The 21,842-nt window shown below is 44.4% G+C and overlaps 1 protein-coding gene across 2 annotated transcripts in view; it reads left to right on the top strand.

The window, feature by feature from the left end:
* The first annotated feature begins 5,819 nt into the window (after window positions 1-5,819).
* Window positions 5,820-21,842, top strand: part of ZXDC (ZXD family zinc finger C) — a 59,358-nt gene continuing 43,335 nt past the window's right edge. For both annotated transcript variants that reach the window (XM_054587297.1, XM_054587298.1), the window contains exons 1-8: window positions 5,820-6,812; window positions 9,086-9,238; window positions 9,336-9,414; window positions 10,578-10,708; window positions 15,231-15,401; window positions 18,686-19,368; window positions 20,504-20,566; window positions 21,226-21,310. In XM_054587297.1, the coding sequence (XP_054443272.1) occupies window positions 5,846-6,812; window positions 9,086-9,238; window positions 9,336-9,414; window positions 10,578-10,708; window positions 15,231-15,401; window positions 18,686-19,368; window positions 20,504-20,566; window positions 21,226-21,310 (2,332 nt within the window). In that variant the 5' untranslated portion in view covers window positions 5,820-5,845. The remainder of the gene's footprint in view (window positions 6,813-9,085; window positions 9,239-9,335; window positions 9,415-10,577; window positions 10,709-15,230; window positions 15,402-18,685; window positions 19,369-20,503; window positions 20,567-21,225; window positions 21,311-21,842) is intronic.

Consider the following 21,842-nt stretch of genomic DNA (forward strand, 5'->3'; position numbering starts at 1 on the left):
AACTCCTTTCAAACACACCTGAGTTTATGTTAGTCAGGTGATTTTGGGTAGTGGGGAAAGGAGCTGGAGTTTGGATCAGTTGCCCATGGCCAATGGTTTAATCATTCATGCCTGTGTAATGAAGTTACTCTAAAAAACCAAAAGGATAGGGTTTGGAGAGCTTCCAGGTTGGAGAACTCTGGAAGGTTGGGAAGAGTGATGTTCATGGAGAGAGCATGGAAGCTCCGGGTCCTTTCCCCATACTTTGCCTTATGCGCCACTTCCATCTGGCTATTATAATGATAAACCTAAAAATAAAAAGCCAAAGTGAGAGGTAACAAACATTTATTTGAAGGAGAGCTCTAAAGATACTCTGAGCCTCTAGAAAGATAAACAAGTGTGCGTCCTAGGGCAAGTAATCCTGAAACGTTGCTGGAGGCAAAATGAATAAACTAAAGCTGTCCTACTTTGAGCACATCGTGAGAAGGCAGGGTTTGGAAAAGGCAATAATGCTGGGAAAAATGGAAGGCAGCAGGAAAAAAGGAAGACCAACTATGAGATGAATTGATTCCATAAAAGAAGCCATAGGCATGAGTCTACAGGAGCTGAGCGGGGCTGTTGAGGACAGGACGTTGTGGACATCACTCATTCACAGAGTCACCAGGAGTCAGAGCCAATGCAACAGCATGTAACATACACATGAAAGTTATTTTGCAAAGTTCAAACATCCCAAAGGTTCAAGTAACAAGGCAGTTCCTCTGGAATAGCTATCCTGACACCATTTTCAAATGGATCCACTTCGCCAACATTTCACATAATAAACTGGTAATCTAGTAAGTAAAATGCTCCTCTGAGTTCTGTGAGGAGCTCTAATAAATTAATCAAACCCAAGAAGAGGGTCATGGCAACCAATTTATTGCCAGTAAGGCAGAAGCACAGGTGACAACGTGGACTTGTGACTGGTGTCTGAAGTGGGGGATGGAATCTTTGTAGCACTGAGCCCTTAACCTATGGGATCTGATTCTATTCCAGGTAGATAGTGTCAGAATTGACTTAATTGTTTCCTGGTATTGGGGAAAAAAATACAAATTGGAATTCCTGACCCCAGCCCATCCCCAATCCTGCTAGAACTTGGAAAGTCCTGTAACACTTAGTTGGTAATGCTAAGTCTGTAGTAATGTCTTTCAGCCTGTCAGAGGTGCTGGGCAATTTCTCCCCAAATGCAAACAAATGCTGGGTACTTTCACTTGGCATAATGTCCTCAAAATTTATGTTGTCAAGTGTCAGAATTTTCTTCCTTTTTAAGGCTGAATCATATTTCACTCTATGGGATAGACCACATTTTGCTAATCTACTCATCTGTCAATGTACACTTGGGTTGCTTTCATCTTTTAACTGTTGTGAATAGTGCTGTTTTAAGTATGGATGTACAGATATCTGTTAGAGTCCCTGCTTTTCTTTTTTGGGGGGGAATATACCCAGAAGTGGAGTTGCTGGGTCATATGGTAATTCTAGGTTTAGTTTTTTGAGGAACTGCCATACTGTTTTCTATAATAGAAAAAAAATTTAATTAGAAAAATTACTTGAAAAACACTTATACTCTTAAACAAAATCAAATAGTGCCATTGGAAGTGAAAGTACCCTTTGTCCACCCCACTTTATAAGTAGCCACAGATATTAGCAGTGTATCTTTGTAGAAACATTCTAAGGGTATACAAACACATGAACATACATATAGTTTCCCTTCTATACAAACAGATCCTCCTAAAGAATGTTCTACATTGATTTTTCCTAACAATATATTTTAGTGGAGACATACAGCATGTAAAAAAATACAGAATACTTTAAAGTGTGCATACTCACTGTGTTGTGTACCATCACCATTAAATTCCAGGACATTTCCATTGTCCCAACCTGCAGCTAATAGCAGTCCGTTTTAATTTTACTTTTTGACATTCTTTTTTATTTAAATTTATGAATCGTTTATTCTATTACAGTTGTCTCAATTTTTACCCCTTTACCCCCTTCCACCCATCCTACTGCCCCCGCCCCTGCTCCCACAATCAATTCCCACTCTGTTGTCCATGTCCATGTCCATGAGTCTGACTTAATTTTACCTCTCTCCCATCCCTAGGCAACCACTATTTTCTGCTTTTTTGCATTTACTTATTCTGGACATTTATTGTAAATCAAATCATTCAATGCGTGCGGTCTTTTGTGTTTGGTTTATTTCTCTTAGCATGTTTTCAAGTTCATTTATATTGTAGTCGGCATCTGTACTTCATCCTTTTTAAATGGATATTTAATTTATTTATTTTTAGAGAAAAGGGAAGGGAGATGTAGGGAACCATCAATATGTGAGAGATATATCAATCAGTTGCCTCTTGCACACTTCCACACCCCCAAATGGGAACCCTGCCCACAGCCCAAGGATGTGCCGACTGGGAATTGAACTGGCAACCTTTCAGCTTGAGGCCAGCACTCAATCCACTGAGCCACACCAGCCAGGGCTGTACTTCATTCTTTTTTATGGCTGAATAATATTCCATTGTGTGGATAGACCACATTGTGTTTACCCATTCATCTGTTGATAGACAGTTGTTTCCACTTTATATTGTGTAGGTTACTAATAATGTGGCTTTAAACATTCACACACAAGTTTTTATGTGGATATGTTTTCATTTCCCTTGGGTATATGCCTAAGTGTATAATTGCTGGGTCATGTGGAAATTCTATACTTAATTCTTTGAGGAGCTGCCAAGATTTTTTCCACAGTAGCTTCACCATTTTACATTCCCACCAAAAATGTATGAGGGTTCCAATTTATCCACAGCCTCACCAGTACTCTTTCTTTTTCACTTAAAAAAAATAATAGCTATCTTAATGGGTGTGAAGTGGTATATCTTATTGTGGTTTTAATTTGCATTTTCCTAATGACTAATTATGTTGAGCACCCTGTCAGGTGCTTATTGGCAATTTCTACTTTTTATTTGGAGAAATGTCTATTCAAATCCTTTGTCTCTTTTCAAATTTGTCTTTTTGTTTTTTGAGTTGAAGGAGTTTTAAAAATATATTCTGGATAGAGGATCCTTATCAGATATGATTTGCAAATTTTTCTTCCATTCTGTGGGCTGTTTTTTCATTTCACTGTTGGTGTTCTTTGACCCAAAAGTTTTTTCTTTTACTCTTCACCCAAGGATATATTTTATTGATTTTAGAGAGAAAGGAAAAGGGAGAGTAGAGGGGGTAGAGAGAAGCATTAATTGGTTGCCTTCCGACTAGAGAGCAAACCTACAACCTACCTACAACCTAGGTATGTGTCCTGACTAGGGATGGAAGCTGCAACCTTTCTGGTGTACAGGACAACGTTCCAACCAACTGAGCCATCCCACCAGGGCCCAAAAGAGTTTTTAATTTTAATGAAGCCAAATATGTTTACTTCAGTACTTGCACTTTTGGCTTTAAATCTGAGAAACTGTTACAGAAACCACCCCCCTTCCCCCCAGAAGCTTTCTGCCCTTGGTTCTTTTTGCCTGCTGCTGGTAGGAATTGTGGCTCTCAATGCCAGTTTGGTAAAAAGAAAAGGAACTATTTATCCAAAAGTTACATGGGTTAGGGTAATGGAGGGATATTGCTGTTAAATCCCAAAGTCCCTTTTAAAACACCCACAAACACATGCACAATCCTGCCTCTCCTTGCCAAACCAGGTCAGTCAGGGGTACTGTATCTCAGGAAAGGTAAATAGAAGTCCGTAGCTCGGTTCCTGTTCTTAATCCTAAACTGCATCCTCATGGTGAGCCAGGGAATCCTTCTGTGTCGTATCAAACCTAGTGGCCAAGAGAGCTCCTCATGGCTGCTACATCTTGCTTTCCTGTTTTCTAAGCCACGTGGTCAAGGGTGCCCTCTCTCTGCTCCCAAAACACATGGTTAAGCCCCAGCGTGGCTGCTGTGCCTGGGTTTAAATCCCAACATGGATCTACCTCCATAACTCCATTTCTGACTCCTCCCACACTGGGTTACTTCTGCCGGTAGTCTGGTTTCTTCTGCCTTTCTCAGCTGCTGTTGTTAGTCTGGGGAAGCCTGGCCCAGGGAACCAGCTCCAAGCTGCTCTCTCAGCTGCAGTAAACCCTTCCAGCTACATTGCATCCCGGATTAGAGTCACCCCCATCCTTCTGGCTTGAGCAGGTACAAGTTCTTTAGATATGCAAAGTAGCTCTCAAGGGCCCTGCTCTGCTTCCCTCATTCCTCAAGTGATAGTTATGGGGGTTTTCTCCATTTTGGGGGACCTTCAGCTCAACTCCCTGTTACAAAACTGTTTCCTAATCCTAGATCACACAGATTTTACTTAGGTTTTTTTCTAATAGTATTAACTTTTACATTTAGGTTTTTGATCCATTTTGAATTACTTTTTGTGTATGGTGTGAGGTAGGAGATCCACGTTAATTTTTTTTACATGTGGATATCCAGTTTTGTAAGTAGCATTTGTTGAAAAGGTTATTCTTTCCTACTTTGAATGGCCTTGGAAAAATATATTTTTGGCATACATTCATATTTATAAAAACGTTTCCTTCTTTCAATACTATTGATGTTCATTACTTTTAAGTACTTTTCATAGTAAAACATTCATCTATTCATATGTATTTACTGAGAATCTTTGCTGCTAGACTCTGGGCATACAGAAACGAAGGGAACTGACACAGTTTCTGGCCTCAGGGAGTCTCCATTCTAGAGGGAACACAGACAATGGATTATCAGGGAAAGGGGCAAATAAAAACAATTGCAAATAAGAGCTATAATGATAAACAAAGGGGGAGTTGGAGATAAGGGTTTGGATGAAAGTGGACTTCTTTGGAGATAAGGGTCTGGGTGAAAGTGGACTTCGAACAGAAGGCCACCTAAGATTTCCCAGAGGAATCAAAGACCAGTTGTGCAAAATCTTTGAGGCTGAAATTGCTTGGCCTGCAGGAAAAACTGGGAAAAAGATGGGGACAGTGAGATTGTATAGAGCTAACGTGGTCAAAAAAGGGCAAAGAGGTGTGTCTTTCGGGGGATACCAGCAAGGCCATAAGAGAAATGGGGAGCACAGAAGTGAGCATAATTAGATTTGCATTTTTGTAAGGTCACGAAAGTCTGCCCTATAGACAATAGATTGAATTGAGGGAGTGGTGGATGGAGGATGAAGACGAGATATGGAGTTATTGTCCTAAGAATTCAGGGCTGAAATAGGGGTTTGGATCCGGGTGCAGAGACATGAAAAGTGGAGACTCCGGATTGAATATGGAAATGCCAGGAGTTAGGGGAAGGAGACAGGGCAAGGGCTGAATTGAGGGTGAATGTGTTAAGATTACTGGTAAATGCAATCGGAAGTGTAAGCAGCGGTCTCGTCTGGGAGGACCTACGTGCCAGGAAAGGATCTGGGGGTTCTGAAGCGAGGCCTGTGGCCAGAAGCCAGCGGCAGGAAGGACTCCAATTTGCCTAGCTTCCTGAGGAAGGTGTTCAGGCCTGTGCGATCTCCGGCAAGGGAATTCGGGCTCTCTATGCTCAGCTTCCTCAAACTTGTGAATGAGGTTAGCAGCTGCAATTATTAACCCACTACCCAGATAATAGAGGATTTCTGTAAGTCAGGCAGCCCTCCTTTCCCTGTAGGGAATCAAACCGCTGCTTTCAAAGCAGGGAACCACGTCGCACGACCCACTACGCCATACGCACCGCGCCGCAGCTCACGCGCAGCCGCAGCTCCGGGCCGCGCTCCGCCCCAGGTTTTGGCGCCGACTTGTCGGAGCAGCCGCACGGCGTCGCGCACGCTTGGGCGGGGCAGAGGGCGCTTCCACGGAGAGGCGGCTACGACGCTCCTGCTGGGTCCAAGATGGATCTCCCAGCGCTGCTCGCCGCCCCGACTCCGCGCGGTGTCCAACATGGCGGCGGCGGCCCCGGCCCACTCCGCCGAGGTCCGGGACCGCCGCCCAGCCCTGGCCCCGCGCGCCGCCACCTGCTGCTGCTGCGGGGTCCCGAAGACGGCGGGTCGGGACCGCGGCGATGGGAGGCTCGGGCGGCGGCGGCGGCGGCGGGCTCCGGGCCGAGCCCGCCAACCCTCGAGGATGGCGGCGACTCCTTCGTGGTGCTGCTGGAAGTTCCGCGCGGCGCCGCGGCCGAGATCTCTGGACAGCGAGAGGCTGAGTCCGGCGCCTGCGCGGGTCCTGCCGGCCACCCTCAGCAGGGCTCCAGCGGCGCGGTTGCCATCCCCGGGCCCGGCGCGGCCCTCACGAATACCGTCACCATCAGCAGCCAGGATTTGCTGGTGCGCTTCGACCACGGCGTCTTCACGCTGGCCGCCGCGCAGCCGCCGCCACCGGACCCGTCGTCCCGTGGCCCGCCCCCGCAGCCAGGCGAGGAGGCTGCGAGCCTGGCCGAGGGCCGCCGCGGACCCCCGGGTCCCGGCGCGCTTGGCTACTGCTGCCCTGAGCCGCAGTGCGCGCTTTCCTTCGCCAAAAAGCATCAGCTTAAGGTGCACCTGCTGACACACGGAAGTAGCCAGGGCCGGCGACCCTTTAAGTGCCCCCTGGACGGCTGCGGCTGGGCCTTCACCACCTCCTATAAACTCAAGCGGCATCTGCAGTCGCACGACAAGCTGCGACCTTTCGGCTGCCCGGTGGGTGGCTGCGGCAAGAAGTTCACTACTGTGTACAACTTGAAGGCACACATGAAGGGCCACGAGCAGGAGAACTTGTTCAAGTGTGAGGTGTGCGCGGAGCGCTTCCCCACGCAGTCCAAACTCAACTCTCACCAGCGCAGCCACTTCGAGCCCGAGCGGCCCTACAAGTGTGACTTTCCCGGTAACCCAGGGCCTGCGGGCGGGATGCGGGGTGGCTCTCGGGACCCAGGTCCAAATTCAGTCGCTCAGAATGGGTGCGGTGGCGCCCTACCTCCGGCTGCTGGGTTGAGCAGTATTTAAACTCTGGGGGCCAGGTATGAGAGGTGGGAACGGAAGCGCTGCGGTGTTTGGAGCTTTTGTTCTAGTTCTTCCCAGGTCACCTGAACCCTGCATTGCTGCGGGGATTTCGACAGCGAGGTGCCACAAATAATCAGTTGTCATTCCCCATGGCAGAGGCAGCACATCTTTCTGAGGGTGCTTCTGGTTAATGAAAGAGATTTGTTATGACACAGGTCTTTATTTTCCTCGGTGTCATCATTTAGAAATACTCCTCAGATATTTATGGGACACACATTCGATGCCGGAGGAAAACAGATGAGTGGCCAGATGTAAGACCCTAAAATGGTGTAGCACAGATTTTTGTACCTTTCATACTTTTCTTTGGACTTAACGGTTTTGTGACGTTCTTAAAATTATCCTCATTTTACAAATGAAGCAACTGAAGCCGATCAATTGGGGGAAAAAAATCCAGTGGAGGTTTTTTCTCCACTGTGATTGCTTGCGGTGGTGGGAGATAAGGCTTCAACACGGTGACCTCTTCATCAGGATAGGGGGTTTAATTGCTCTAAAATAGGCGCAGTGCCTTCTGGGAGTAAGAGGAGATTCCTTCCTGGGAAGAAGTTGGCTTAGGGGAAGGTGGCTGGTGGGTAAAACTTTAGAGCCAAGGAAGAATATGTGAGCTGTGGTGACGGTGTGGGATGGCCAAGCAGAGGATTTGCAAACTTGAACCTAGCATGAGCCACGAGTGTGTTGACATGTTATAAAATATACTCAAATACAGGGACTTTGAAAAAGTGAAGTGAACAACAAATGCTAACAAGTTTTAGTGTTTGCTTCCCATATGCTGTAGATTGTTTTGTGTGTCCCCCTTCATGAAGAACATGGCTTTAGGCCACTGATTGGAAACGTTTCAGTCACACACTCCGGGACTCTGACAGTGGCTTAAAGACTGTTTCCTAGTAAAATACACAGCATGATTCTGAGTATAATACTAGGAAAATCAGGGCCCTACCCTGCTTAAGAGCATGAGGTCTTCTGAGGGGTTTGAGCTAGATGATCTATGGGGGTGTTAGTGTTTGAGATGGTAGGAGAAGGAGACGGTTCAGTGAAGCCCCTGAAGAAATGTTCCAGTTTCACTGTGCTCAGATTGACTACACCAAAGCCCAAAATAGGGAAATGGGGGAGAGAGGAGCAGACTGATGGCAAAGAGGATGATTGTAGGGCATTTAGAGAGGTAGGTTTTCCCAGTTCAGTGTTGCCACGAAGAACAGGGCACCTTGGGCCAGTACTTTTATGTGGTATGTGGTACTGTGCAGTGTATATCTGCTGGGTGGTTTACAGGCACTATGGTAGAATGTTAAAAGCTATGAGAAGACCTGCAAGTAGGACACCTGATAAGCATCTTGTAGCCTGATATCTTCCACCCATTTGAGCACTGAATGTTTTTCTCAACAGAGCACTATTTGTATGGAAAGTATGGGAATTGCTTAGGTAGGCTCCTTTGGTTGGTGTCTCAACAGGGGGCTGAAGATGGAGGTGATGGAAGAGACCATGTGAGTGAAGATGGCTCCAGTAACCTCCTTTGACAGAGCAGGGAACCCTGAGCAAATGGGCAAAAGGAAAAAGAGACGCCAGATGACAGTGTTGGGGGATGCCAATTACAGAGGATGTCAGGGAGGACCTTTATGATTATAGAGGATGGAGCATCAACCCAAGGGGTCAGAAAGTTTCATTTGGTACAGTGATTTGTGGCCCTTCCAAGCTCAACCCTAGCAGAGAAAATCTTGTTCCTTAGTCTGATTTTTCTCATTGGATTTTCTTGGGTCTCACACTGGCAGCATTGACACTTGAGTTCATAAAATGTATGCAAGATCTGTGCCACAGAACTGGGAGCAGATGGTTGTGATTGAAGGACTTTCCCTTCATCAGGTCTTTCATCTCTAAGTCACATCAAAACAAGTTGCTTGTGTGGGCCTGTTGACTGCCCTTAGCTACCCTTACTTTAGCTATTACAAAGCCAGATGTCGATGGTAGTAACTTTCCAGAGGTACTTCTGAATCATTTTATTCCTTGTCTGCTTCAGTCAAGGCCAGCAGTGTCCTGGGTGTTGGCTAGTGCAGCTGTGTTTGTGATTTTTGCCACACCAGTGAGCAGCACTGTGTTTCTGTTGTTCAGGCTGTGAGAAGACCTTCATCACAGTGAGTGCTCTGTTTTCCCATAACCGTGCCCACTTCAGAGAACAGGAGCTCTTTTCCTGCTCCTTTCCTGGCTGCAGCAAACAGTATGACAAAGCCTGCCGCCTGAAAATTCACCTGAGAAGTCATACAGGTAATGAGCTAGAGAATGCAATGTCACTTGGACCCAAGATTTGTCTTTGTAGTAGCTTGCATTTATAATTATGTGGCGTAACTTTTTCTTTTCTAAGGTGAACGACCTTTTATTTGCGACTCTGACAGTTGTGGCTGGACCTTTACCAGCATGTCTAAACTCCTGAGGCACAAAAGGTAATTTATACATTTTGGTTGAATTACAAGTTTTGAAAATGAATGAATGGTTTCTTAGTAGCAGAAGCCTATGAATGAAATGTGTCGGGTTTTTTTTTTAAGTTATAAGAAGAGTTGAATGTAGATAACTTGGAAAATGCGGAAAACTATAAGAAGAAAAATCACTGAAAATCTAATCACCTAAAGTCAGCTTTTTTCTGTGTATACTTGTTTTTAAACTTAATTGGCACCCTTTATTTACATTTCTGTATTTTTAAGAAAATTAGCCCTGGCTGATGTGGCTCAGTGGGTTGAGTGCTGCCTTGTGAATCAAAAGATTGCTGGTTTGATTCCCAGTCAGGGCGCATGCCTGGGTTGCCGGCCAGGTCCCCAGTACAGGGTGTTTGAGAGGCAACCACCCATTGATGTTTCTCTCCCTCTCTTTCTCACTCCCTTCCTGTCTCTAAAAATAAATAAATAAAATCTTAAAAAAGAAAAAAGAAAATTAACATGTGGAATAAGCTTTCCACGTACAGTACAAACTTTCCATGGTGGTAATGATGACCTTGGAGGGCTTAGCCTACATGAAGGTGATGTTTAGCACTTTGCATGTCTATCCCTTTTAGTCTTCATAACTCTGACTCTGATGTTCTTATTCTCCCTGTTTTGCATTGGGACTCAAGAGGTTGGGTGGTTTGTCCAAGCTTGCACAGTTAGGGTTTGAGCGTTTGATATAAAAATATTTCTTGAAAAGAGTATTTATGCAGGGTCTTGAGAAGGTCATTTTAGCATTACGGTGGATTTTCTGTGCAATTACCATTGCCCTCTGTGGGTTGAAAAGCTTGTTTATTATCGAGATTCTTTAACAGTGGAAGTAGCGCTATCAATACGCTGGGGACTCAGCTGTTTCTAGATTAAAGCAGCATTGATTGTTTTGTGACTGATTCTGGGCTCAGCTAGGTCATTAAAGTAGAATTTCTCATTACAGGGTGGCTAAACTGCAAATATGCCCATGTGGGCTAGAGACAATTAAGATTTTCTGAAATGTACTGGTTATTTTTTTAAAAATGCAAAGTGTTTGTCATTTGGTATATTTTGCAGAATTTTAAACAAAAGATCATCTCTGAGGCTTGGTGCCTCCAGGTTGTATGAATAATAAGTGTCCTGTTTTTCTGTTCTGGCAGGAAACACGATGACGACCGGAGGTTTACCTGCTCTGTTGAAGGCTGTGGGAAGTCATTCACGAGAGCAGAGCATCTGAAAGGCCACAGTATCACCCACTTGGGCACAAAACCATTTGAGTGTCCCGTGGAAGGTAGAGTTTCATGTTACTTTAGCTGTAAACTAGCACCATGTCCACACTGATGTTGTAATTTTTAGCTGTTGAAAGGTAAGTTTTAATTGCTTAAAGCCAGGTGAGTGTAAGTTATAGCATTAGGTTTACTTGGTTTTTAGTTAATTGCTCTATCTTGGGAGGAATGTATTGGAAAGAACAGACTTCAGAATAAGACCTGGTTTGACTTTTGGCCCTGCAGTTCACTCACTAGATCTATGACTCTAGTTAGTTACCTGCTTTATTTGGTGGTCGTGGCGATTAAGTGAAATAATGTGAAAAATGCCAGATTTGGCATTTGGCGCATATCATGGACTCAGTAAATGGATGCTGCTCATGCTGTGACTGGACAGCAGTAAAACTAGACTGGCTTTTTAGAAAGATGCTAGGGATTTTTTTTTCCCTCTAAAACACTGAAGGTATAATTCATTCACCAGAAGTGTGATTTGGCTGTGCTGGCTTTATTCTAGTGCTGCAGAGGCACTGGGGGGTGGCAGAGCCAGGTCATTCTACAGTTGTGAACTTGAATCCTTGCTCTACCTTCCTCTAACTTGGTGACCTCAGGCAAGCTTCTGTGGTTAAAAAAGTCCCACTTAAACTAAGGCCATTTCCTACAAGGTCATGAATGTAATACAGATGATATAACCAACACTCAGTTCTCATCACTGGAGCTCAGTTTGGATATGACATATAGACAGGTAACATGCAGAGTGCTCTGGAGGCACAAAGAAGGTCACCCAAACTGTTTCTAGGGCATGGGAATGGCCTCCCAGTCAGCTAAAGAGTGAGGAAAAGCTAGCCAGGTGTTGGGGTAGCAGAAAGGCTGGAGTAGGGAGGTCTTCCAGTGCTGTAAGAAGAGCAGGCTCTTGAGTGCTTGGGGCAGGGGAGCAGTGGGATCATATTTGAGTTGAGGCTCAGTCTGGTTTCCTGGGGAGACAGTCCAGTGCCTGGACTGAGGTTTGGTAGTGGGAAGGGAGAGAAGGCATAGGCAGAAGAGGTAGCAGTTAAAATTAACAGTGCTTGGTGACCGATTTGGAAGACTGGGGTTGTGGGAGAGGCAGTAGTTGGGGGTCAGTATCTCAGTTTGGAGGGGGACACAGGGCAGTATTTGGAGGAAGAGGAGTTTGGTTTGGACATGCTGCATTTTTAGGTACCCATGGACTTTCCAAATTGAGATGTGTAGAGGGCAGGGAGCTGTATTGCTGGGGCTTGATGAGTAGGTGTGCTGGAGTGAGGCAGGCAGCACACCAGTAAATATTTAAGCCATGGAAATGGACTAATTCTCAAGGAACAGCATACAGTTGACCTTTGAGCAACATGGATTTGAACTGTGTGAGTCCACTTACATGCACATTTTTTCAATTGACTGCAGTTCAGTTGATCAACACAGTTCAAACCCATGTTGTTCAAGGGTCAACTCTGTGGTTGGAAATAGGAGTACTTGGAGGGCTGACTGTAGTCATACATAGATTTTTGACAGCAAGACATCAGCCCACCTAACTCCTGCATTGTTTAAGGGTTAACTGTAAATTGAAGAGAGGCAGTGTAGTGGTTAAGAGCGTAAATGCTAGAGTCAGACTGCCTGGATTCAAATCCCAGGTCTGCCCTTAAGTAGCTCTGTGACCTTGGTTAAGCAGCTCAGGCTTTCTGTGCTGCTTTTCATCATCTGTAAAGTGGTAAATAAAACCTCATAGGGTTATTCTGAGGGTTTGATTAGTTAATAAGTTTAATTAAGCCACATATAAACCATCAGAAAAGGTCACTTAACTGCTGTTGTTAAAATTTCTATTAACAAGAATGCCTAGGACAAAACCCTGGGGACTGCCACAAATTCAGGTGAAAAAGTAGAAGGGACCTTTGAGGGAAGCCTAAGAAGGAACGGTGGGAGTGGTAGAGTTTGTGGCACTGAGGCCAAGAGGAGGATGTTTGGGAAAGGAGGGGAGTCCTGAGGTGGGTTGGTGAAGAATGTGCAGGGGCTCCTCTGCAAGGCAGGGTCATTGGGTCTCCTCGTTTACTAAGCGAGGTTTGAGGTTCATTGGAGTAGGTGGGGCAGAACTCTGCTCTAGTACCTGAGAGGAGGGCTAAGGTGGGGCTGGAGATGCTTCTAGACGTTGTAAAGGAAAGAGGAAAGGGCAGTTGCTAGCTACGGTAGAGTTGGATGCAGATAATGGAGAGAGGGGTGATAAAGCATTGGCTGGTTGAAAGTGCTCTTCTTGACTGTCAGGAGTGGTGGTGAAGGTAGGAGCGTGGTGGAGGGATCTCAGAGCCTGTTGTCGAATTGGAAAAGAGTTGCTCATTCTTGGGTCTGGGTGATTATGCCATTTTCTCTGCTTTTGTAGATATTCCACAGTAAAAAGTTAAAAACAACCACTACCTGCCTTTTCCATAGTGGCTGGAGGAGGAGGAGAGAATAGAGGCCCATCATCAGGGAGCATGTGTAAGGAAGGATAGATGGGGGACTGAGAACAGCATGTATTGGATGGGAGCTTCTCCAGGGCACATGTGATGGTTTCTCTAGTATGTTGCAGAATGTCTCACAGGGAGTCAAGCTTGGTAGATGTTTGCGTGGTCACTCTGCAGATGAGGATGCAAGCTGAGCAGATGTCCGTGGAGTTAGGGATTTGGAGGGAAGCTTGTCATTGAGGGATTGCTTTGCCCTTCCCCTGGGTGTGGTGACTTGGTATAAAGTTGGGTTGCTGTTTATTAATATCTTTGATTTGTAAAGAAATGACACAAGTCTTAACATACAATGTTGTAATTAGAAAAGAACACTGTTAACACATGAAAAAATGATCATACTCCTGGCCATCAAAGGAAATAAAAATTAAAATGAAATATATTTTGTTTCCTGTTGAATTAGCAAATATTTAAAAAAATGGAAACTCCTTGCTGGCAAAGTGTGTGTAGCAGACCTCCCTATTGTGATTCATCTTTTTCTTTGGGAAAGCAGCTTGATTAAAAAGTGTATTCAGCACCTCTGCTCTGTGAGCTGCCTCTAGAAGTTTGTGCTGAGTACTCCCAGCTGGAAAAAGGGGTCAGAAACATGGAAGATGGTGGGCTTTGCCATGTACTGGGGGAACACAGCATGAATCATAGACAAGCTGCCTGAGGGTGAGACCTACAGTGTTTGTTCTCTCTGTGGTGTTTTCAAAACGTACTGTTATCAGTCTGACTGGTAAACAAGTTTGAAGCTTTGTTTGAAAATGAAATAAGTCCACAACTCCTCAGAGGCAGCCAAAATCTTTACTCATCTGGCCATATCCTATCTTTATAGCCTCTTTTCCTAAAATAGCCCTTCTCCTGGCCTTGGACTCCAGCAGCTTCACCTTACTACCCCAAAATTTGTCGCAGTGTAAAGATGCTCATTTCTACTTGGTTAGGCACTCTGTAGGTTGGAATTGTACACTGTAGTCCTCATAATTCTTGTGAGGTTGGTGTCATTTCTACTTTACAGGGGAAGAAAGGAGATTCCAAAAGGATAAAAAAAGCCATACACTCTAGAGAGCTGAGCTAGAGTTGGCATCCAGTCATGTTAGCTCCAGAGCAGGATCTGCCCACCTAGCCTTGCTGTCCTTCATGGTGTCCATGCCTTAGCTGGGCAGATCCCTTGGCCTGGATGCCCTTGCTCTGCTCTGGCTGGCCCCTGCCACTTTTGGGGGCCCAGTCACCTTAGATGGTAGCTGCCTTCTGAAGCCTGTTTTCTGTCCTCTTGAGGTGTGCTGTTTCCTTTGCTTCCAGCATACATCATGGCACTAGAGCTGGTTTTATTCTGCTGTTTGTTATGACACCTGATTGTTTACAAGTCCCCACAAGGTCACAAGCTCCAAGAACCCTTTTTCCCCTTCTGTCCCTGTGGTGCAGACCTCCCACAGTAGAAAATCAGGGCATGAAGGAAGGTGGCTGTATTTTTTAATCTCTCTCGTTTTCCCTCTGACCTGTGTGCAAGTCTGCGGTCTTACTGACTGGCTAAGCAATTGAGTCGTCAGCAGGGCAGTGCCAGCTCCAGACTCTGCTCATGCCCCTGACTTAGGGCCATTTGTTTGGTCCTGCTGGACATTAGTTTCTCGGTGGTAAAGTGAGAAGAATTGGCCTTGGTGATCTGTTGAGATAGCTTCTAACTTTAAATGTCATATGATTATGGTTATATAGTCATAGCTTAATAGAGATGATTAGTATAAATTTTTAACAATTGAATGTTTAAGGAATTGTTTAACATTTAATTTAACTTAATCTTTCCAGCAGCCCTGTGTAATGGGTGAAGAAATGGGCTCAGAGTTAACTTGTCCAAGGTCACACATCTTTTACATAAATAATGTGGGGTTCAAATCTCCTTTTAAAAGTAGTTTTCATATTTAATTTCTTACGCTGCTGCTCCAAGAAGTCTTCAGTGTATATCTCTTGCCAGTAGGCAAAGCATGGACATGATTCTGATAGGATGAGAAAATGTCAGCATTGGTTCCTTGGTAATGCACAGGTTTAACACTCACCATTGTTTTTGTTCCAGGGTGCTGTGCCAGGTTCTCTGCTCGTAGCAGTCTCTACATTCACTCCAAGAAACACCTTCAGGACGTGGGTGTTCCAAAAAGCCGTTGCCCAGTCTCCAGCTGTAATAGACTGTTCACCTCCAAGCACAGCATGAAGGCACATGTGGTCAGGCAGCACAGCCAGCACCCAGGTCTGCTTGATTTTTGTCCCTCTTAAAGGACTACAAAGATGTGTAAGGTCAACCTGTGTCAGAGAAGCAAAAGCATGTCATTTCTTCCTTAGCTCCTCTCAGATGCTGGCTGAATCTCAGTTAAGTTAATCTAGTGCAGTGAGGTCTTACCAGTCTAGGGACCATGGCTTCCAAGCCTGGTGGCCTCTTTTGGATTCTCCTGCCACTTCATGCCTCTGCTTCTCTGATCCTTCCTTGTCTGAAGTGCTTACCTGGAAGAACATTCAGTCTTCCACTTTGTTGGCTTTTCTAGCATATGCCTCCTAAATTTGTATCCCCCTTGTGACCTAAATTCTGAGACTGCTCCTCTACCATTTCTGTCATCTTCAGCTCATCTTTCTAAGTCCCATTGGTTCTTTCTGAGTGCAACCTTCTGTCTCCTCCATCCCACTGCTGAGGAAAGTCCTTGAAGATGAGAACAGAGTCGTGTTTCAGGATGTGGATGGGGACAGGGATGTGAGCGCAGAGAGGGAACCATGAAAGTTCTCCAGGGGATGTTTCTGGACACAAGAGGGCCATCATGTCACATGGTGGCATGGAACTTATAATCTTGCCTCTTGAAGCCACATGTACAGTTCTGTTGTCAGGAAGTTGAGGGGTCTGGGTGGCCACGTGGCTGCCTCCCCTAGAGCACTCACATCACTGTTCTCTCTGGGGCATGGTGGGGTTGTTGCACCAGGCGGGTCCTAGCTGGTGAAATCCTGGCTAGCTATCGAGTTACCTGAGCATGTTGCTAACCAGGTCCTGCTCATTGCCACTTGTATGATAGGCAACACCAGCCTTGGGGTGCAGCCACTTCCCAGCTGTGTGATCTTGGGCAGGGAACAGGTCTGCCAGCCCTTGTTTGTCCATCTTTCAGACATGGAATTTGAGTGGTTCTCAGAATGAAGTGTCTTCTTAAAGTACCTAGAGCAGGGCTTGATGAGTAATTTAGTTCAGTGAATGTTGCTCTTCTTGTAGCTTTCTCTGATCCCATTTAGTGTGGTCACTTCTTCCTTCCTTTGGCTGTAACAATGACTGCTTTTCAGCTTTATATTTAATGATGCTGCCCTTCTAGACACTAGGTAGGTGTCTTGAGGACTCATGTTAGAGGCTGTTACCTTGGTTCACAGAGGCCAGTCAAGTGCTTTACTCTGGTGTTCAGAGGCCCTCAGTGATTGATCAGGTTCCTGCCTCTGTCTCAAAAACTTATCTGCGCAGCTGTGAGCTGGTGGTCTGTGATATCATGCACCTGGCCTCTCTGCTCCTTCCCTTTTCCTAACCTGGTTAATTCAAAAGTCAGCAACAGCACTGCTTATTCTCTGGATGTGAGACCTACTCAGGTGCTTCTGTAATGCCTATTTTCCAGGCTCTGCATTTCTGACGTGACATTGACTTACTCATGTCATTCTCCCCTGCCACAAGTTACAGGTGGGTAGATGACCAGGTGTCGGCCCAGTGCTTGCCTCATGAGAAATAGGTGCTTGGGAACATCCATTTATTGTGGACCGACTTTGCCAGGGGCTGCCCCAGATTAGCTTTTTTAATTTCTCCTCACAGTGGTTCTAGGATAGGGGGGTCCTTACCACTCTGTCACTGACAAAAAAATTGAGATGGAAACGAGAAGGATTTCCTGGAGGTCATATAGACAAAGAAGGGCTGGAGTAAGGCCATGATTGTAATCTTATGCTAGATGCTCTGTTAATTAACATTTAATGATTTTTGAATACCTGGTTCTGTACATAGAAGGTCTCCAGTAAAAGTAGAATTGCTAAATAGGAAATTTTTGGACAATCTGTACTAAGATTATTATTCTTAATCTTTACATAGGGAACTGATTCCTCAAAATTGTCAAGGGAAGTTTGGGGAAGTTTTGAAAAAAAGATAGTTTTCACTTTTAATTTCTTCAAAGAATCACTGCCATTTTCTTTCAGAATGTTTCATTGGTAATAAGAGATACTTAAGCAATGGTATATTGATCCTACTTTTGAACTTTGAAGTAATATGACAAAGAAGATATATTCTGAATTTGGTTATTTTAAAATTTATTTTGGGGGCTGTCTAGAGTAGATTTGTTCATAGGTTTGCATGAGAAATATAACAGGGACTCTGACCTGGTGTCCACAACCAGAAAGTGTGAGTTTGGGATTAGCTAGTGGTTGGTATGGGAGGAATAGAGCCTAGAACTGAGACCCTTTTTCTTCTGGCTGGGCCCTGGCACATTCTAGAAGATGCAGGTAGGAATTTCTTAAGAATAACATCAGGTCCCTGTCTGGCTCCAGATTTGGGATGGTTGAGTGTACTTGTGTATAAACCCCTAACTTGAATGTTCATTGAAATTTTAAAAAATTATGCCAGTGTTTGTTGTTTCTCCAGGGGTGTTCTGATTATTTAGGTTACTTAATTGGATAACAAATAACCAAATGATTAGAGTATTGGGACCAGTAATACTGAATGAAGAGGAATCTACTAGAATTGTTTCTATGTGTAATTATTAAATCCTGCTTAAAGGCCAGCAGGCATTCTGCCTGGTGCTGAGGCACAGAGATGCTCAGACAGACTGCATGCTCCAGATGATTGTAGCAGGTGGCAGGTGGAGTATTAGAGGCTGAGGGTACAAAGGTAGTAAGGGGAAGGGATTCCACCTCTAGAGTCCCTGAGGGACCAGACCTTTGAGTTCTCTGCAGGTCCCTAGAGCTGGGGCCCACAGTCCAATTTTTTTCCCATTGAACATCTCCAGGTGACTGAGCTCTATTTTGGTATGGCAGCTAGTTGTGAGAGTGAGGCATAGAGTTTGATGAGACATGAGCTGATACAGGCTAATTCCAAAAATATTCTCAGAACCAGAGTTTACCTTAGGTCTGACTTCAGAAGATTTGGGTACTATGGAAAGTTTTACAGTTTTCTCAGGGGCAGCTGTTGTGGTACAGCAGAAAGAATACAGGGTTTAAAGCCAGAAAGACATGGCTTCAAGTTCTGTCACCTGTTAATGTGATTTCAGAAAATATTATTTGGACTCTTGAGTTATTTCCTCCATGTGGAGAAATCCCTGTCAGCACTAGGATTTGAGACAACTTACGTAAAATGCCTGACATGTCATCAGGCTTCCTTTGTTCAGTGTGTGGCCACTTTTGATGTGCCAGGCAGCATGGTCAGGAAGTAGGCAGTAGGTGTTGCCTTGATGGCTTGCGTAACATCTTGTGTATAAATAAAACTTCTTAGTCTTTTAAGGACATAAAATAACTGGAGTGTTTATTCCTTTTCAGATCTCTTCCCTCAGCTAGGAGCTCCAAGTTCCCTCCCACTCAGTGAACTTGGCAGTCCAGGCCAAAGTGAGCTCAACAATATAGATCTGGCAGTGCTCTTCTCTGATGTACCTGCTGATGGTGGTAGTGCACCAGGGGCCTCGGACGAGGCGCTGACCCCTGGAATCCTGACTATTGATGTAACTTCTGTGAGCTCTTCTCTTGGAGGGAACCTCCCTAATAACAGTTCCTTAGGGCCAGTGGACCCGCTGGTCTTGGTGGCCCACAATGACATTCCTCCAAGCCTGGACAGCCCTCTTGTTCTTGGGACAACAGCCACAGTTCTTCAGCAAAACAGCTTCAATATGGATGATGTGCAGACTGTAAATGCAGGAGGATTAGGCTGTCTGGTAGCTCTGCCTGTCAAGAACTTGAGTCAGGACCCACAGGCTTTGACCTCCAGCAGCAGTATAGCAGTGAACACCACCACTCTAACCTCTTCAAGCAACCCCCCAGGAAACTCCAGTGTCCCGGAACTTCTGGCTTCAATCAAAGTGGAACCAGACTTACCTCCTGGCCCTGAAGCTGTCATGCAGCAAGAACAAAGCAGAGAGGTGCCCCCGCCTGTGTTCTCCAGCCCTTCAGAAAAGCACAGTCCTCAGAAAGACACAGGGCTCAGTGCAGGGACTGGCAACTTTTATTTGGTATGAAGTGCTATATTCAGTCACTACCACGTAGCTCACTTCTGTTACACTCAATTTTGAGGTTGTTCTAGATTAATCATTTATGTGCACACATTTCTTACTTTTTGTGAAAGAATGGAGTCCTGGACAAGATTGGGAATCTGAATTCTGATCCTGAGCCTGAACTGATTAGGTTTTACAACCTTGAGCAAATCACTTAACTTGTCTGAGCCTTAAAGTCTCATTGCTAAAATGAGGGGGATTGCCTAGATGATTTCTAAAGTCCTTTTTAGTGCTGTGATTGCTTGATAATGTGTTACTTTTCTTGAAAAAAGTTGGTAGTATTTCATAATGTTGAAATAGTCTACCTTTGTGCTTTTCACATAATAACAAGTTCTTAGACTTACTAATAACCAGAGAAAGGAATCTCGTTATCAGCTTTTAGAGTTTTAATGGAAACTTTAAAATCATGCAAAACAACTTTTATTTTGAAGCATTAGTATTAAGGGGGAAAATGGGAGTGGTTTGTGAACCTTTGTTTCTGGAGGGTTATGAGTAGTTCTCCAAGTTTGAGGCTTCAGAGTTAATATACTTTATATCAGTTTTACATTTAATATAATTTAAAAATAATTAAAGATTCATGGAGAAACCTGATTTGATTTTTTTCATCAGGTTCAGGTGGGAATGATTAAATAGGTTTTTTCCTTTGTGGCACAGGTTAAATTTGATAGTGATATTGATCAAAATGTTAAATCTTACCATAACTCCTAAAATAAGTTTAATTCTTTGATGAATTAGGATCAATTTTGAGGGACGTGATAACTCATCCACCATGGAGCCAGCTTTTAAGCCTTAGAGAGAAGCTCTGTCTCTGTCTAGCCTCTTCTGGTGTCTTGTTTGTTGTGAGGCATCTCTATATGTGCTAATCTCTGCTTTGGCAGCTGCAGCACTTGCCAGGTGTGCAGGTGCCTGGGCCTGAAGGGGAGCATGGCTGAGGCTCAGATTTGTGGTGTGTCACTGCCTGAGTGCAGGGCCTGGGTGCCTTGGGAAACAGTAGTTCTCTGGTGCCATTGCATCATCAGAGGCCTAACTGTGGGTGCAGGCAGGAGGAGCCACCATGACCTTGATCCTGACTCCTTGTTCATTTTCTCGCTAGCTGAGTGACGTTGGGCTGCCTCGATTTTCTGAGCACAGATGGTGTGTGGTGAATGGGTTACAGGTATGCCATGAGCTGTTTAGGGTGGTTCTTTTTCTTTTTGCAGTGATAAGTATTAAAATATATTTGTTATAAAACATTCACAAATTCAGTTGAAGTCTTATTTAAATGCTGTAATACCATTTGACTCCCTCAGTAAACTTCCTGAATTCATAACCAATTATTGTTTTGGTCTGTAAGACACTGGAGTTGAGCACCTGCCACCAGCGTGGCCTCTGCAGTGGGCATATGAAATAGGACCTCCACAGGTCTGTCGTATAAGTATTATGTGGCATGCTCTGAAAAATGTTGGGAAGTGCTGCAGTAAATTAATCCTGAATCATTGAGGGAAGACTGATTATTTGTTTCAGACAGCAGAGAAGTATGTAATTCATTTTTTAACAGTTTCTGTATAAAATATTTTAATGTTTTAGACTTTGGAGGAATAAACTTTGAATCTCTGGGTAATAAAATTATGTATATGGTTCCAACTCTGATTTCGTTTAGCTATCGCTATAATTGTATGTAGTATGTGATTCTCAGTGAGCCTTTGCTGGAGATTCTCAAAGAGTATTGGACTCCACCCTGTTCAGGAAGCAGGCTTATTACATTTCGGTAGTTCCCGTGCTACCCTCCCTTTGCTGTTTGGGTCAAGTGACTGACACACTTTTCTTTGATCTCAGGAAAGTGGGGGCTCAGCAAGAACTGATTCCCGAGCCATTCAACTAGTCAAGAAAAAAAAGCAGAAAGGAACTGGGAGCAATGCAGGTGAGGCTGTGGGTGCTGCAGTGCTGGGGGAGTGAGGGTTCTGATAGTTAGCTTGGGGCTTAAATAGGGACAGAAGAAAGACATCGAATGGGTATTTTTTTATGTTCTTTGTGTTACTTTTATGTTCAGAATGCCCTTTTATAAACTCCTTAGTTTTTATATGAATTTAAAGAAAAAAAGTTACAAAATTCCTACCATCAGTGTGGACATGTTTTATTTAACTAAAAAAAAAAGCTGAGTGAAAGTCAGTGATTGCAAATTTCAGTGTTTGTTACCTGGTAGGCTGCAAGGTAGAGAGCAAAGGAGACCAGGAGTCAGAAAAGTAGAGGTGGAAATCTGATGATAAATGGCTGCTGACCCTTGAGCTTGGCTTTTGGGAAGACCCTGATGACAGCTGCTGCTGTCCGCAGAGCCAGCCCTTAGGTGACATGAGGCATTATGGGTACCTAGTTCAGAGTAATGTTGAAATATAATTTTAAAATGTTAGCAACTTTTTTGATTTTTTAAAAAACACTAAGTAGATACAGCAAGA

Source organism: Pteronotus mesoamericanus, unplaced genomic scaffold, assembly GCF_021234165.1.
Source record: "Pteronotus mesoamericanus isolate MK-2021 breed Mesoamerican mustached bat unplaced genomic scaffold, CSHL_Meso_final scaffold_118, whole genome shotgun sequence".
Lineage (NCBI taxonomy): Eukaryota > Metazoa > Chordata > Mammalia > Chiroptera > Mormoopidae > Pteronotus > Pteronotus mesoamericanus.